General features: G+C 48.0%; 2 protein-coding genes across 2 annotated transcripts; one reads left to right on the top strand and one right to left on the bottom strand.

Annotated features, from left to right (window-relative positions):
• Nucleotides 1-325: 325 nt before the first annotated feature.
• On the top strand, nucleotides 326-7,088 carry PSMD5 (proteasome 26S subunit, non-ATPase 5). The gene is made up of 10 exons (XM_041483951.1): nucleotides 326-587; nucleotides 755-899; nucleotides 1,476-1,589; nucleotides 1,801-1,929; nucleotides 2,568-2,677; nucleotides 3,033-3,175; nucleotides 3,611-3,802; nucleotides 3,983-4,092; nucleotides 4,539-4,679; nucleotides 5,167-7,088. The coding sequence occupies exons 1-10, from the start codon at nucleotides 415-417 to the stop codon at nucleotides 5,422-5,424; spliced, it is 1,515 nt and encodes a 504-aa protein (XP_041339885.1). The 5' UTR covers nucleotides 326-414; the 3' UTR covers nucleotides 5,425-7,088.
• A 442-nt stretch (nucleotides 7,089-7,530) lies between these two features.
• On the bottom strand, nucleotides 7,531-9,591 carry B3GALT9 (beta-1,3-galactosyltransferase 9). The gene is made up of 2 exons (XM_041483866.1): nucleotides 9,586-9,591; nucleotides 7,531-9,098 (listed from the first exon to the last, which is right to left on the bottom strand). The coding sequence occupies exons 1-2, from the start codon at nucleotides 9,589-9,591 to the stop codon at nucleotides 7,962-7,964; spliced, it is 1,143 nt and encodes a 380-aa protein (XP_041339800.1). The 3' UTR covers nucleotides 7,531-7,961.
• Between the last annotated feature and the right edge of the window lie 3,980 nt (nucleotides 9,592-13,571).

The following is a 13,571-nucleotide window of genomic DNA, read 5'->3' as shown; positions in this document are numbered from 1 at the left end:
GATGGAGACCCGCCACACCGATGGGACTGCGCCCCTTCATTACAGAGATCACGCCTCTTTATTACCGGGACCACGCCCCTTCATTACCGGATCCACGCCCCTCATTACCGGAACCACGCCCCTTCATCACCGGGACCACGCCTCTTTATTACCGGGACCACGCCTCTTTATTACCGGGACCACGCCCCTCATTACCGGGACCACGCCCCCTCGCGCACACCCGGCGGGGCGGAGCCAGGGGGGCGTGGCGCGCGGACATTTTGTTTACATTTTGCCGGACGCAAAGGGCGCCCTTAGCAACGGCGCGGCGGTTGCTACGGGCGACCCGCGCTCTCGCGATATTCCCGCCCGGCGGTTGCTACGGGCGAACGCGAGTTCTCGCGAGACTCCCGGGAGGTGGCGGAGGCGGCCAAGATGGCGGAGGCGGCGGCGGAGCTGCTGGAGCGGGCGGCGCGGCGGGACGCGACGCTGGAGGAGCTGCGGGCCCTGCGGGTCGCCGTGCAGGCCGTGCCGCTCGCCGCCCTCCGCTCCCGCCTCGGCGAGCACCACCTGAGGGCGCTCTTCGGCCTCCTCGCCAACAATGAGCGGTGAGCTCCGGCGCGGTGCCGCGGGCCTGCCCGGCCCCGCTGCTGCTCTCCCGGAGCGGGGGGGTCCTGCCGCTTCTCCGGGTCATTCCATGCGCTCTTTCGGGGCGGGAGGTGGTACAGCGGTGTCAGTCTCCTCACGGGCTCGGTTTTCTCTCCGTCCCGCCCAGGGAACAGGTGTCCGCGTGTGTTTCCATCCTGGAGAGGCTCCTGCCGGCCCTGGACCCCCTTTACGTGATCCAGAACCTCAGGGAAGAGCTGCGGAAGGGCCTTTTCCACCCCGATGACTCGGTGAAGATCCTCACCATGTCCCAGGTACCGGCTTTCCTCCAGGAAGAGGGGACAGAGCTCTGTGCTGGGCTCTGGGTTTGTCCCCATCTGCTCTTTCCTGCCTCGGTTTGTGATGAGAGCAGGAATTGTGTCCTACACTTGTTCCATTTCGGATAATTACCCTGCAGTGTGTGTGTATAATGCTTTGTGATATGTCAGTAATAATGTCCAAAGCTATGCCCTGACAAAAGCAGGTTGTGAATAAAACTTCTGCCACGTGTCCTGGTTAAAACTCTCCAGGCCAGCAGGTGATGGAAGAATTAAAAGCAGCAACATTTTCATATTCAGGATACTTTAAACTACAATGGAAACACCAAACAGGCTGTGGGAGCTCGACACTTGCTGCATTTCAAAGAAGAGGATTGTGGGATGTTGTGGTTTGGGGTGGATTTCTAAAAGTTCAGCTAAGAGCAGCTGCTCAGGTGTTGTCCAATTGAATTTTGATCCAAAAACCTGAAAATCTTGTGACTCTGTCTTCCTGTCCAGCTGTTCCAGTGCTCGAGTATCCTTACAGTGGGAAATAATTTGTTCTAATGTTATTTTCTGTGACTCTCTGACCAGGTTGGGAGGATTGTTGAAGACCCAGCTGCTGTCCCAGAGATTCTGCACAGCCCTGAGCTGCTACAGCAGATCATAAACTGCATTGGTGGGGAGAAAATAGCAGTGGCCAAAGAGGTAAAGGTGCCTTTATTGTCCCATTCCTCTGCCAGCTGAGGTGGTTGGGTGTCAATAATAACGAGCTCTCATCAGTGAAAAGTGAATTACAATTAAAATTAAGCGTATAGCTGTAGTTAAGTTAATAAAGGACTAAGACGTGATAGTGTTGGATTTTATTCTCTGCGTGATTTGTTCCTTTTTAACAAGAAGCTCCTGTTTTTGCCTGCAGGCCATTAAATCTCTGTCAAGGCTAGCCCAGAGCCAGGAGGGTCTGGAGGCTGTGTTTGGGAGCAGCTTGCTGGGGGACCTGAGGAGGGTCACGGCCACCAGCGACGTTGTTCGGTACCGGGTCTACGAGGTGGGCTGCTCCTCTCAGCCTGCCTTTCATGGCTTTCAAATTATTGCTTCTCGCTGCTTTACCCACTTTTCTTCATGTCTGTGTTTTATCAAAACTAGAAAGGAGTGGGGAGGTTGCAGCACTGGGGGCTCTCGTGATGTCATTAACTTCTCCAGCCCATTTTTTGGTGTAAAAGTGTGAACTTCTGTTCATTTTCTAACTTGTGGTGCCTAAGGCATTGGAAGGGCTGCACAGAATCACTAAAGGCACCAGAAAGAGTTTGTTTCTGTGAAAATAAAAGTAAAATAGTTAACTATAACCTCTTGACTTCTGGATGTGAAAAGCTGCTAAGAGTTTGGGAGAGATGCCAGCTGTCAGTCTAGAGATGTTTGGCAAAGGAAAAATAACAGAATTTAAACATTCTAGAGCTTAATGGGGATAGCACAGGAAGAGCTGATTGTGAGTAGAGGTCAAATGCTTGTGCTGTAAACTTGGACCTCCTTGTGAAGTTGCTTCAGGCAGACATTTGGGTTAATGATAAAAATGTGATCAATTCCATATTTAATATATGTGAGGTTAATTAGCACAGAAGATGTATTTGGCTGTTGCAGTGAATTATTATAATGTTCTTATAAACTGTTCCTTTTGCTTTTATTTAGTTAATTGTGGAGATTTCATCAGTGTCAGCAGAGTCTCTGAATTACTGTGCAAGCAGTGGGTTCATCCCTGAGTTAATTGGGGAGCTGACTGGAGAGGATGTGCTGGTCAGGTATGTTGGTGAGTGTGCCCAGGACATTTCCACCATTGTTAAAACTCTAGTAAATGTATTTGTGTGTGTTTCTTGTAAAATCCTGTTCAGAAAAACTTCTTAAACTGCCTTGGGTGTGAAATGCTTCATACCTTAACCTGAGGACCGAGCTGGAGTGATAATTACCATGTTTGGCTGCAGCAGAAACACTTCAGATTCTTCCCCAAATCCAAAGAGCTGAGAAGAAGCTTGAACAGTCAGGATCATTTGGCTTTCTTTGCTAGGATTTTGTCTTATGGATGTGGCTTCTTTTTATCAATCACTGAGTGCTTCAGGCCCCTCCTGACACAAACTGAACTCTCCTGGTGTGTTGCAGAGCCACGTGCATCGAGATGCTGACCTCGCTGGCCCTCAGCCCCCAGGGCAGGCAGTACCTGGCTCAGCAGGGAGTCATCGACAGGATCTCCAACATCATCCTGGGGGCAGAGTCTGACCCCTTCTCCAGCTTCTACCTGCCAGGTGCCACCCTGCATTCCTTCTTTCCAGCCTTTGCTGCTTGCTTTGGTAGTGGGTTACATTGACAGCGCTGCCAAGCCTCTCTGTTGAGAGCTCAGGGGAAATTTTGAATATTAGATTGGATGTGTAAAATATTTTAAAATGCTGAAGGACAGCTTGACACATGAAGGATGTTCCTCAGTAAGATCTGGGTAGGCTGTGGTGTAGCTTTAAAGTTTGTGTTATTGTAGCCTTTTTTAGGAATACAAACATCATGAATTAAGCAACAGTCAAAATATTTGGCTTGTTGCTTAGTTCTGTCTTTATTTTGAGCTTTTTACCAACACTATTCAGACTTAATAACACATGTTTAGGAACAAGTCAATCTCACATTAATGTACATTTAATTTTACCATTGCTGTTCTTCCACTCAATGCTTTTTTGGTCTTGTTTTCTCAGGATTTGTTAAATTTTTTGGCAATCTGGCTGTTGTGGACAGTCCCCAGCAGATCTGTGAGCGCTACCCTGTCTTTATGGAAAAAGTCTTTGAAATGGCAGAAAGTCAGGATCCAACCATGATTGGAGTGGCTGTGGACACACTGGGAATCCTGGGATCAAATGTGGAAGGCAAACAGGTTTTACAGAAAACTAGTTAGTATCTTCTTTTTTCAATAATACTTTATAATGTAAGAGTGAATTGGTTTGGGGTGATGCAGAAAGGAATTAATTCACTTATCTAATGAATAAATTTATAATGTAACTGATGGGTGACTGTATTCCTGTAGAGATCTGGCTGAATTAATTAAAAGCACTTTGTTTTTGTTTTGAAAGGAAGTAGATTTCAAAATATCTTAAGCAAAATAGGGCACCAGGCCAAGAATGCCCCCACTGAGTTACGGCTTCGGTGCTTGGATGCGATTTCATCCCTGCTTTACTTGCCTGTAAGTTGAGCTTTTTGTCTTTGTGTTTTCTTTACATCTCCAAGAATGAAATCATCACACACCTGAGTAACTGAGGAGACATTTTGCAGCCTCTAGGCTGGGTGGCAGTGGGGCTTTCAGTGTTCTGAGTCACTGATTTACTGGTTTGAAATTCCCTGATTGGTTTGCTTAAAGATTTGGGTTTGTTTGTAAGGTGCCAGGTGTTCTGAAATGTTAATAAAAGGTGAAGTCAAGGCTTCATTGATGAGGGAATGAGAGGAAGCAGGTTCATACCCTTGTGCTCAGAGGAATGGGGGCAAACTGCTCCAGCCCCTGTGGTCTTTGGATCCAGGGATCTGGGTTAACAGTGTAGCTCTGAAGAGGTGATTAAACCATTTGAACACATCCCAAAAACCTGAAAGCTTTTCATAATCCTAACCAAACTCTCATTTTTGTGATTTATGCAGCCAGAGCAGCAGACAGAAGACCTCTTAAGAATGACTGAATCCTGGTTCACATCCTTGTCCAGCCAGCCCCTGGAGCTCTTCAGGAGCATCAGTACTCAGCCCTTCCCTGATCTCCACTGTGGGGCTTTACGGGTGTTTACTGTGAGTGCTTTTGCTTTTAAACATCAGGGAGGGACTTGTGTTGCCATTCAGTCTCAGATTTATTTATTTCTTTCAAGTGAATACCACCAACTTCTTGTTGAAGCCCAGAAGTGGTCAGAAAAAGGCCTTTTCCTCAGGCCCCACTTGGCTTCCCCATTTAAATGATGCAGCAGACACATCATGTCTCTAATGCTAATTTTCTAATAAATTAGAGGGAGGGGAAAAAAGGCAAGAGCTGTGCTCTAAGGTGCTGCTTCTCTAGCAGAGGCACTGCTGTGATAATTCCCTCAAAACTTTGAAGATGAGCACTGAGCTCTGCTTGTTCTCCAGTATTAAACCCTGCTGCTTGATTTGAGTGGTGGTTTCTTATCTCATTTAATTTTCCCTGTTCCTTGTCCCTGTACCAAAACCCCTACTGTGTAACTGCTTTTCTGGGGTTTTAAAATGTTTCCCCCCCTCTCACATCTTTTGTCTTCCTGTTTTTCAGGCCATTGCAAATCAACCATGGGCCCAGAAGCTGATGCTGAGCAGCCCAGGGTTTGTGGAGTACGTTGTGGACAGATCTGTGGAGCCTGACAAAGCTTCAAAGGATGCTAAATACGAACTGGTGAAGGCCCTGGTGAACTCCAAAACCATTGCAGAGATCTTTGGCAATCAGTACTACCTGAGGCTCAGGGCTTACCTGCACGAGGGCCCCTATTATGTTAAGGCAGTTTCCACTACAGCTGTGGAAGGAGCAGAATAATGTCCTTGCTGTCTGGGGTCCCCCCCTGCAGAACACAGTCCTGGCACAGCTGTTGAGGTACAAGGTGTAAAAACTCTCCACACTGGAGGTTGTCTCTTGAAAGGAATGTGAAGATATTTTGACTCTATTTGAAAGGAGTCAGGAGAGCAAATTAAAGGTTGTTTGATATTTCCCCCTAAAATGTCATGGCAGAAGTTCCCCCTGTGCTTCATGAGGCAGGTAACCCAGGTGAGCACTTAGCAGCTGCTGGCTGTTTTATTTGGCAGAATTTATCAGTGTTTGTTTAAATTGTTCTTGGGTTTGGAGTTTCTGTTGTGATTTCTCAGTAGGTTACAGTTCAGTTAAAAAAACCCACCAAAACGCCTCAAGGTTTGTAACCTCAGATGCTGCCATAATTTCTATTATTTTTTAATTTGTTTTTTTACCTGCCTGAGTTGGCACTTGCATGGAACATTGTGTTCTATCAGAATCCTATTGCTGAATAAGTGACACTGTCCACATGAGGGAGTATGGACTGGATTCTCTTGTTTTCAGCCTGCTGGATGTGAGTCTTGCTGGAATAAATAATCCTAAATATTGTTTACATTTTCTGCTGAGGATTTAAAAAAGAAAAAAAAAGTTTTTAGCCCTTGGAAAACAAATCAGTGCACTCTGTAGGGATCAAACCCACCTGGGAACTTTGTGTCCCTGGTTGGCTGTGCTGTGGGGTGGCAGCTCAGTTTAGTGGCTGGAGCACTACAAGACTATTTCAGAACCAAATCTTGAATTGTTTACACTATTTTTTAACAGAGATACAATTTTTAAAGTGTTATTTAAAGAAATGTGGTATTTTAGTTACCTAAGTTAGATTATTAAAAGGAGTAAGAACATAGAGCTCTTGTGTTGAAGGAGTGAATGAAGTGGGAGTATGGAAATGTGGCATCTTAGGAAGTTGGAATCTTCTTTTGAAGATGTCAGAGCTGTGGCAGAGAATCAGGAGTGGCTGGGCATGACATGTGATGTGTCTTTGCCCATAAACAGACCACAGGGTGCTTTCTATCAAAGCCTTGTATTCTTTTCATTGAGGGGGACCAGAATAAAACATGAAATTACTGCACTGGGGCTTCTTTTAGTCGTGTGTCAGCCAGGTGTGACTGTGGGGAGTGCTGGCCCCGTGTCCCTGTGCTGCCAGGGGAAGCAGGAGGATCCTGTCCTGCAGGAACTCTGGCTCTGCCTGTGGCAGGTGGAGCTGCAGCTGCCATTGCCTGCCAAAAATTGCTGCCCAGGAGGGCTCAGAGGAGCTGGGGGAGATCCCTTAATGTTTGCTAAGCTGTCTAAATGCAGGTGAGGTGCCTTGTTGCCCAAAATGTCCTTGAGTTGTCATCCTGCATCCCAAAGCTGCTGCATTTACCCCACACGTGCCCAATAAAGATCTGTCAGTGAGAAATGCACTGCAGTGTCTCGTGACTGGAGAGAGCACAGGAGCTTCATGGATCCTGCATCCAGCAAACACATTAAAGCACTAAAAAGGAAATAAAAGAATGTAGAAGTCCTTAGCTTGCACTTGTTCTGGACAGTTCAACTCTTGTTATTTTAGGTGTCTTTTGTGTGCTGGTGGCTCTGTATGAGCCATATGCTGAAATGTCAGTAAAAGAAATCAATATATAAACCTGTTCTGCAATTCATGAGCCTCTTCCATGTGTGTTTTCAGCTGGTGCTTTTGAAGGCTACTCTGTGTGCTGAGTATTTAGCATCTGCTTTGCATGGTACATTTGCCAAAGACAATATTTTAGAATGTGCAGAGATGCCAAACAAGGGGATTTTTTTTTTGTATACACATATGCTTTATTTTGTTGAGCTTTGAGCTCAGTGTTGATTGATTAATTGATCACTTTCCCCTTATTACTCAGATGCAGTTCCCTGCCCATGCTGTACATTGCCATATGGATTACATGCTGCTGCTGTATCTGATATAAATGACAATTTTGAAGTGTGTTGTTTTTGTCATCCCCCCTTGAAGTAACAGGTGGAGATAACTGAGGAAAAACACGAAATGGAATGCTGGAGAATTGAGGTAACATGCTGAACATTTGGTTTAAAAAACAAAAAATCCCAAACCAAACCTTGTCATTTGATGGATGTTAACAAACAGCGTTACTTGAGGAATTTCCATGATGGCTCAGTGTCTGTTCCTGCTGGAGCTGCTCTGTTCCTCTGTTCTTTTGTGGATGGAGAGGTTCCCCTTTGTTCCAGAATTCTTTGGAAGTAGGTGATGCCTCACTCACATAAAAAAGGAATTTTGAAGACTTAGAAGTCTGAAAAAACATGGGTATAGACAAGTCTGTTGGAATACTCTTTTTTACTTCCATGCATGCACTTGTAGGTACTTAGAGAGGCAGAGGACATCCAGTTCTGCTCTGTCACACTGTAACAGTGAGAATTGATTTGCTGCTGAAGGGAAAAGAGCAAACTTTGGGAGGGCATCCTTTGTGCAGAATATTAACAGGATAACACAGCTGATGAAAGAAAACCCAGCCTCTTCTTGCAGAAGTCAAACATTAATTGACAAAACGAAGGAGCTCATTTTTTATCCTGTCCAAGTTGAACTGTTTGAACTTATCAATGTAGGTCAGAACCTTGCAGGACACCAGGCTGTAGTAGGTTTCCAGTAAGGAACAATCCTCCCCATCGCTCGTTTCCTTCCAGTCTGTAAATAGCTCGTCCTCTCTCATGCCGGAAGAGGTGAAAATGAATTTATAGCAGCATGGGTTGTAGCTGATGTGCTTCTCCCCAGCAAAGCGGGAGCTGTGCCTGGCAGTGATGCCAGCTCTTTTAGCACAGATTCCTACAAAAGCAGCGGGGGGCAGCGCCAGTGGCACCTCCCTGGCAGCCACGTAAACCTTGCGGGCCACGTCCTGGGACATGAGGAAAGCACTGCCGTGGCAGAAATCCGGGTAGAACTCCTCGGGGTATTGATGGACTGGCACAAAGCCAGGGCTCTGGGGGTCCCTGTCAGGCACTCCGTGGTGAACCACCCTGCCAAGGTAGATGTCCTCCTGCTGGGTTAAGCTCAGCAGGTACCCAGCCAGGCTGGGGACACCCACAAACACATCCTGGGCTGTGTGAAGGATGTACCTGGCACGGGGACAGAAAGTCACCGTCCACTCCACGCTCATCAGCATCTTCTGTGTCTGCGTCTGGGGGGAATCGATGAAACTGCCTTCAATAATGTCTCGGTGCCTTTGAGCCTCCTCGTTGATCTCCAGCTGGGTGCTTGCTGAAGCTGCCTTTCCTACAGCAAACAGAGTCAGCACACTGTAACCCCTGGAGCCTGTGGCGTTGCCCCAGGTCTGCCTGATCACGTTGCGCCTTGTCCTGTTTTCTGGGCTGCTGCAGACAACAATGAGCAGAAATATCTCTTGGTTGGAGCAAGTCACTGCACCGCTGCTGGTGTAAGAGAGGTTGGCCTTCAGAGGATCCAGATCCAGCTTCCTGGCCCTGTCCCTGATCTCCAGAGCCTTTGCATCGGTGTAGGAGAGAGGCAGGGACTGCAGGAAGTATTGCTCCAGTAAATCTGCCCCAAAGAGCAGCATGTGGAACAGCAGCACGTTGAAGAGGATGAAGCACCACTGGTGTGTGCGGAGCCTGCAGAGTGTCAGCTGGGGAACAGGAACGTGGACACTGAATTCTCCTGCCTCTCAACCCAGAAGGCTTTCCCTCATTTTACAATATATCCATGCAAAGCAATCACAACTTCTAGACTGTGGTCTTTGTATTATTAGTGTGAGGATTTTTTTCTCCTAGAAACTTAAGAAATCTACTTGAGGCACAGTGAGATCCCAAACTGAGAAGGACATTACTGTGTTGAAAGCTTCTCTCTGTGCATCCATGTGTGGAAATACTGAAGAATGACTTGCTATGAATAATTTTTGACTATTTTTAACCTGTTACTGAAGGCTTGAGGTGCCCCTTAATATATCCTTGAAAGAGAATTTTTGGTATTTGGCCTGACACTGCCCTATGAAAGCTGTCAGGGTTAGAATCCAGAGGGAAAGGCCAGGCTGAATGGAGCTTGGAGCAACATGGGAAAGTGGAAGGTGTGGAAGGGGATGGAATGAGATGATCTTTAAGGTCCCTTCCACCCCCAATCCTGTGAAAGCTGTAAGAGGCTGCAGCACTTACCTGCATGGTGCTGGGAGCTGTTCCTGCAGCAGGGGCTCTCTGGGCAGGTTCTCCTGGCTCTGGCTGTATCTGGGTCTGCAGGATCCAGTTACTGCCCGGTACCTGCAGCCTGTGGCTTCCACCTCACCTGCCTGGGTGGAGGAAAGATGATCCCCAGGGCTGATCGTGTTGCAGGCGCATAAAACACAAAGCTAACAAAACCCTGGCCTTTCCCTTCTTTAATTTCTGACACTCTGAGGAATAAGTGAAGCAAATGCTGGGGCTCTCTTGGTCAGAGCAATCCTGGTACTGTTGAGTCTGTCCTTGACCTGCCAGTTTGCTGCTGGCCCTGGGGTTGTGTTTTTCACAGCTGTCCCATTGTGGTGTTGGTCCCCCAGTCCGGGGCAGTTACTGGGCACTCTGCATCTCTGAGCTGGAGCTTTGGGGTGGGAACTTGTGAGTTTGCCTTGTGTGGGGTGGTGGAGGCCACCCCGAGGCCGTGGGTGCTGCTGGGCAGGGCTGGCTCCAGCCCTGGGGCTGTGCCCTGGGCAGGCTCTGCCTGGGGCTGCTCGTGTTGCTGTTGGCTCAGCCCCGGCTGTGCCGGAGCCACGGGGGCTGGGGAGCCACAGGGGCCTGGAAGTGCTGCAGGGGGAAGTGCCAAAGACACCACAAACAGGATGGAGCTGTCAGCAGGGGGAGAGTTGGCTTTGGCAGTGGGGCTGGGGAGCGCCGAGGGGAGAGGGGCTTGTGGGACCCCAGCAGAGCCCTGCGAGGGAGGGAAGGGTTGGGTGATGGCAACGCTGCTGTTTGAGGGGTGGGTTGAGGTGGTCAGGCTTGTGGGACCTCCAGCCTCCATGGGAGAGCAGGGAGATCATGGTTTCCTTTTAATTTTGAGATTTCTCAGAGGTCAGGGTGCGTTTCTGTTCTGCATCCTTGGGTGAAAGGAGAGCACAGCACTGCTCTGGTTTGTCTTGGCTGGACCATTGCAAGGCTCCCTGCAGCATCCTTAGGGCAGCCTGGATTAGCCCAATGTCCCAGGGACAGGGAGAAGAGCTTTGATTTCTGCCTCGAGGGGTCCAGGGTTAATCCCCAGCTCTGGCTGAGCTGCTCAGCTCTCCCAGCTGTGTTGAAAGAGGGAACAGAGAAATTACAGAAGAAACCAGGTTCCCAAAGTCTGCTCGCTGCTTAGAAGTGCATCTTACCCCACTGAAAAACCCCAAAACACTCACAGTGTGCAAGTCCCAGTGTGGATTTCTGCTTCAGGCTCTCCAAAAAGAGGGAAAACTCCATCCCTAGGGCTTGTGTGTCAGCTGGGCCACAGCTTCATCCAGCCCAGCCTCACTCTGCAATCCTCACAGAAGTTGTGCTTTGAAGCTGGGTGAGCTGTCAGCACGGGAAGTGTCACTTAAATGTGTACCCTGAAATAAAAGGCTAATAAGGAAATATTTTTCAAGTACAATAATACAGCCCTGCAACTCCAGATACCCATTCTGGTGGAAAAAAAAATTTCCTTCTTTGAAGATATTCTGTCTCCAGCTGAATAATTTAATCAGCAAATAAATACCAGCGTTTGAAACCTCTTACATTAAAAATTGAGTCTCTTTAGAATAATAAAATAATAGTAATAATAAGTCCCACATGTGTATCATCCCTGGTGCAATTAGGCCCAGCATGGTGCTGGCAGCACTGCTGAAGCCATTCCTTTAGCACTGCTCTGTGGTGGCAGCAGCAACTTTGATACCAAATATATAAAATTAACACTCCCCAACCCCGGCCAGGGCACAGGCAGCTCTTGGATGTGGGTTTTTATTTATCCACAGAGCCTGGTGGAGTCCCACTGGGAGAAAGCTGAGGAACAGCAAGGCAAAGACTGCTGAAGGGGAAAATAACTGAGTCCCTGAGCTCCGGGAAGTTTGCCTGGGGGTGATCCCTCCATCACCTTTATCCCCAGGTTTCAGGCAAACACAACACCCAGCAGCTCATGTGTGACCTTATCTCACTTTTCAGAAGGGTGAAGTGAAGCTCGTTTGGGGAAATCTTCACTCCCAGGGAGATCCAAGAGTTTCCTGGAGAGGAGTGAGTTCAGGACCCTGGAATGGCTGCAGTCAGGTCAGTGGGGATGGGAAGGCTGTTCCTACAGCTGCACTGAGGCCCTGCACAGTCCTGGGGGTGTAAATTAGGCAATCAACCAGGAGAGCAGATTTTCCTGAGCCACAGGGCTGGAATTTGCTTTCTGTGAGATGTTTTCACATTTTCATTAAATTTTATGTCCATGAAAACCTCATTACAGGAGCAGGGATATAATGCTGTGAGCAGCTTGAGCTGTCCTAAAGCTGTGAGTGCTCAGACTGAAGGATGTTTGGGCTTGATTTTTCGGAGAGCACGTATTTTTCTGATATCCAAAGGTCAAAGCAGAGCTGCCAGGAGGGTGGTGGGAGATGCTGTTGAGCAGGAGGAGCCCGGGGCAGGCAGTGGGTGCTGCAGGGGAGCAGCTGAACCTGCAGCTCCTTAAAACGTCTCCTAAAGGCTCCTGGCTTCCCTCCCAGTGCTGGGAACATTTGGAAGGGGGAGCAGAGCCTGGCTTCCCTCAGTGCTGCTCCACTTCACTTTGTGAAAATGCGAAGGCTTTGGATGACGCACCGTTCTCAGGAGATGGAGCAGGAGAGGGTGGATGGATGGGGCTGATGGGGAAAATCCAGTGAAAATCAGGTTTCTCCAATAAGAATTTGTTCAAATGTGAAAGTTTGAGCTCAGCCTACCCTAGATGTCCTTCTGTGACCCCTCTCTGTGCCCCTGCTCTCAGGCTCTTCCCAAAGCCAGCTTGATTCCCACAGGCAGGTTTGCCAATTTTCACTTGCTGCCTCCTGCTCCAGGGACAGCTCAGAACCCCTCTTGGAACCCCCCTGGCACAACATCCCTTTCCACGAGGCATTCCCTGTGCTCTCAAGGATTCACTTGTCTGATTCTAAGGCTCAGAGATGCCCCTTGTCACCCCAGCAGTCTCCAGCCAGGATGCTCTGGGAACACAAAGCACTCCCAGGTTTCCCAAGTGTTTTGGATGCCACACAAAGGATCCTGTTTATTCCAACCTGCCTTTTGCAGTTTCACCAGCACACACGCAGACCTGAGAGCACGAGGGGCTGCCAAGGGACCTGTCTGGTTTTTAATAACAGCATCAGTTGCAATAAATAGAGATGGTTGTTTGGGTCTTAGTCACCTAATAGAAATGTTTGTGCTTGAAGACATGATTCAGCTCTTGCAGGCTGTTCTTCACCTCACATCCTCCATGGGGTTTGGGAAATGATGGAAGAAGAGGCTTTGTAAGAGTTCTACAGCATGTGTTTCACTTGTTGTTTGATATTTAATGTCCCTTTGGGCATTAAATAAAAGTAGAAAGCTGAAAACCAAGCCAGCAAACCTGAGCACTGACAGGGCAGACAAACATCTCTGTGGCTCTAATGTGCAGATGAAGGTGTCTTTGCTTCTGATTTAATGGCTTGATTGATGAGACTAAACCCATGTCTTTATAGCCAAGTTTCCTGCATTCTTCTTTTTGTTTTGCATACATCAGTCTAGGAGTTACAGAGCTCTCTCCTTTTTTTATGGTAAGTTTGATTATTCCTTCTTGAGATTAATGACAGCTTTGACAATTCCCTACCTCTGCATTCCTGGGTAACGACAGCCTCAACCCCCTGTGTGTTCTGCAAGTGCTGCTTGCAGCCTTGGGAACACTGAACTTAACAAGAGCTGGATGGAAAGAGCCTAAACTTGTGTGAAATGCTGAGTTGTGAGGCCACAGGGCCGAGCGGGTTCCCCAAGTGCTCTCCCTGCCAAGATTTCAACTTGACACTAAAGTTGCTTATTTTGCAGTGGGCCACTTTTTTGCAGTTTTCCTTGTTATTAATTCTCAGACTGTGCCCTGTGAGTTGATTTTTTGATGCTTTTTTGGTGCTTTTTGCCTTGTCCTTTCATTCCCCGCAGGCTGTATTTGTGCCTGGCAAGTGGAG

This window comes from Pyrgilauda ruficollis, unplaced genomic scaffold (assembly GCF_017590135.1).
Source record: "Pyrgilauda ruficollis isolate IOZ18807 unplaced genomic scaffold, ASM1759013v1 scaffold62, whole genome shotgun sequence".
Taxonomy (NCBI): domain Eukaryota; kingdom Metazoa; phylum Chordata; class Aves; order Passeriformes; family Passeridae; genus Pyrgilauda; species Pyrgilauda ruficollis.
The sequence above is the reverse complement of the archived record's forward strand: the minus strand, read 5'-3'. Positions and strand labels throughout refer to the sequence as shown.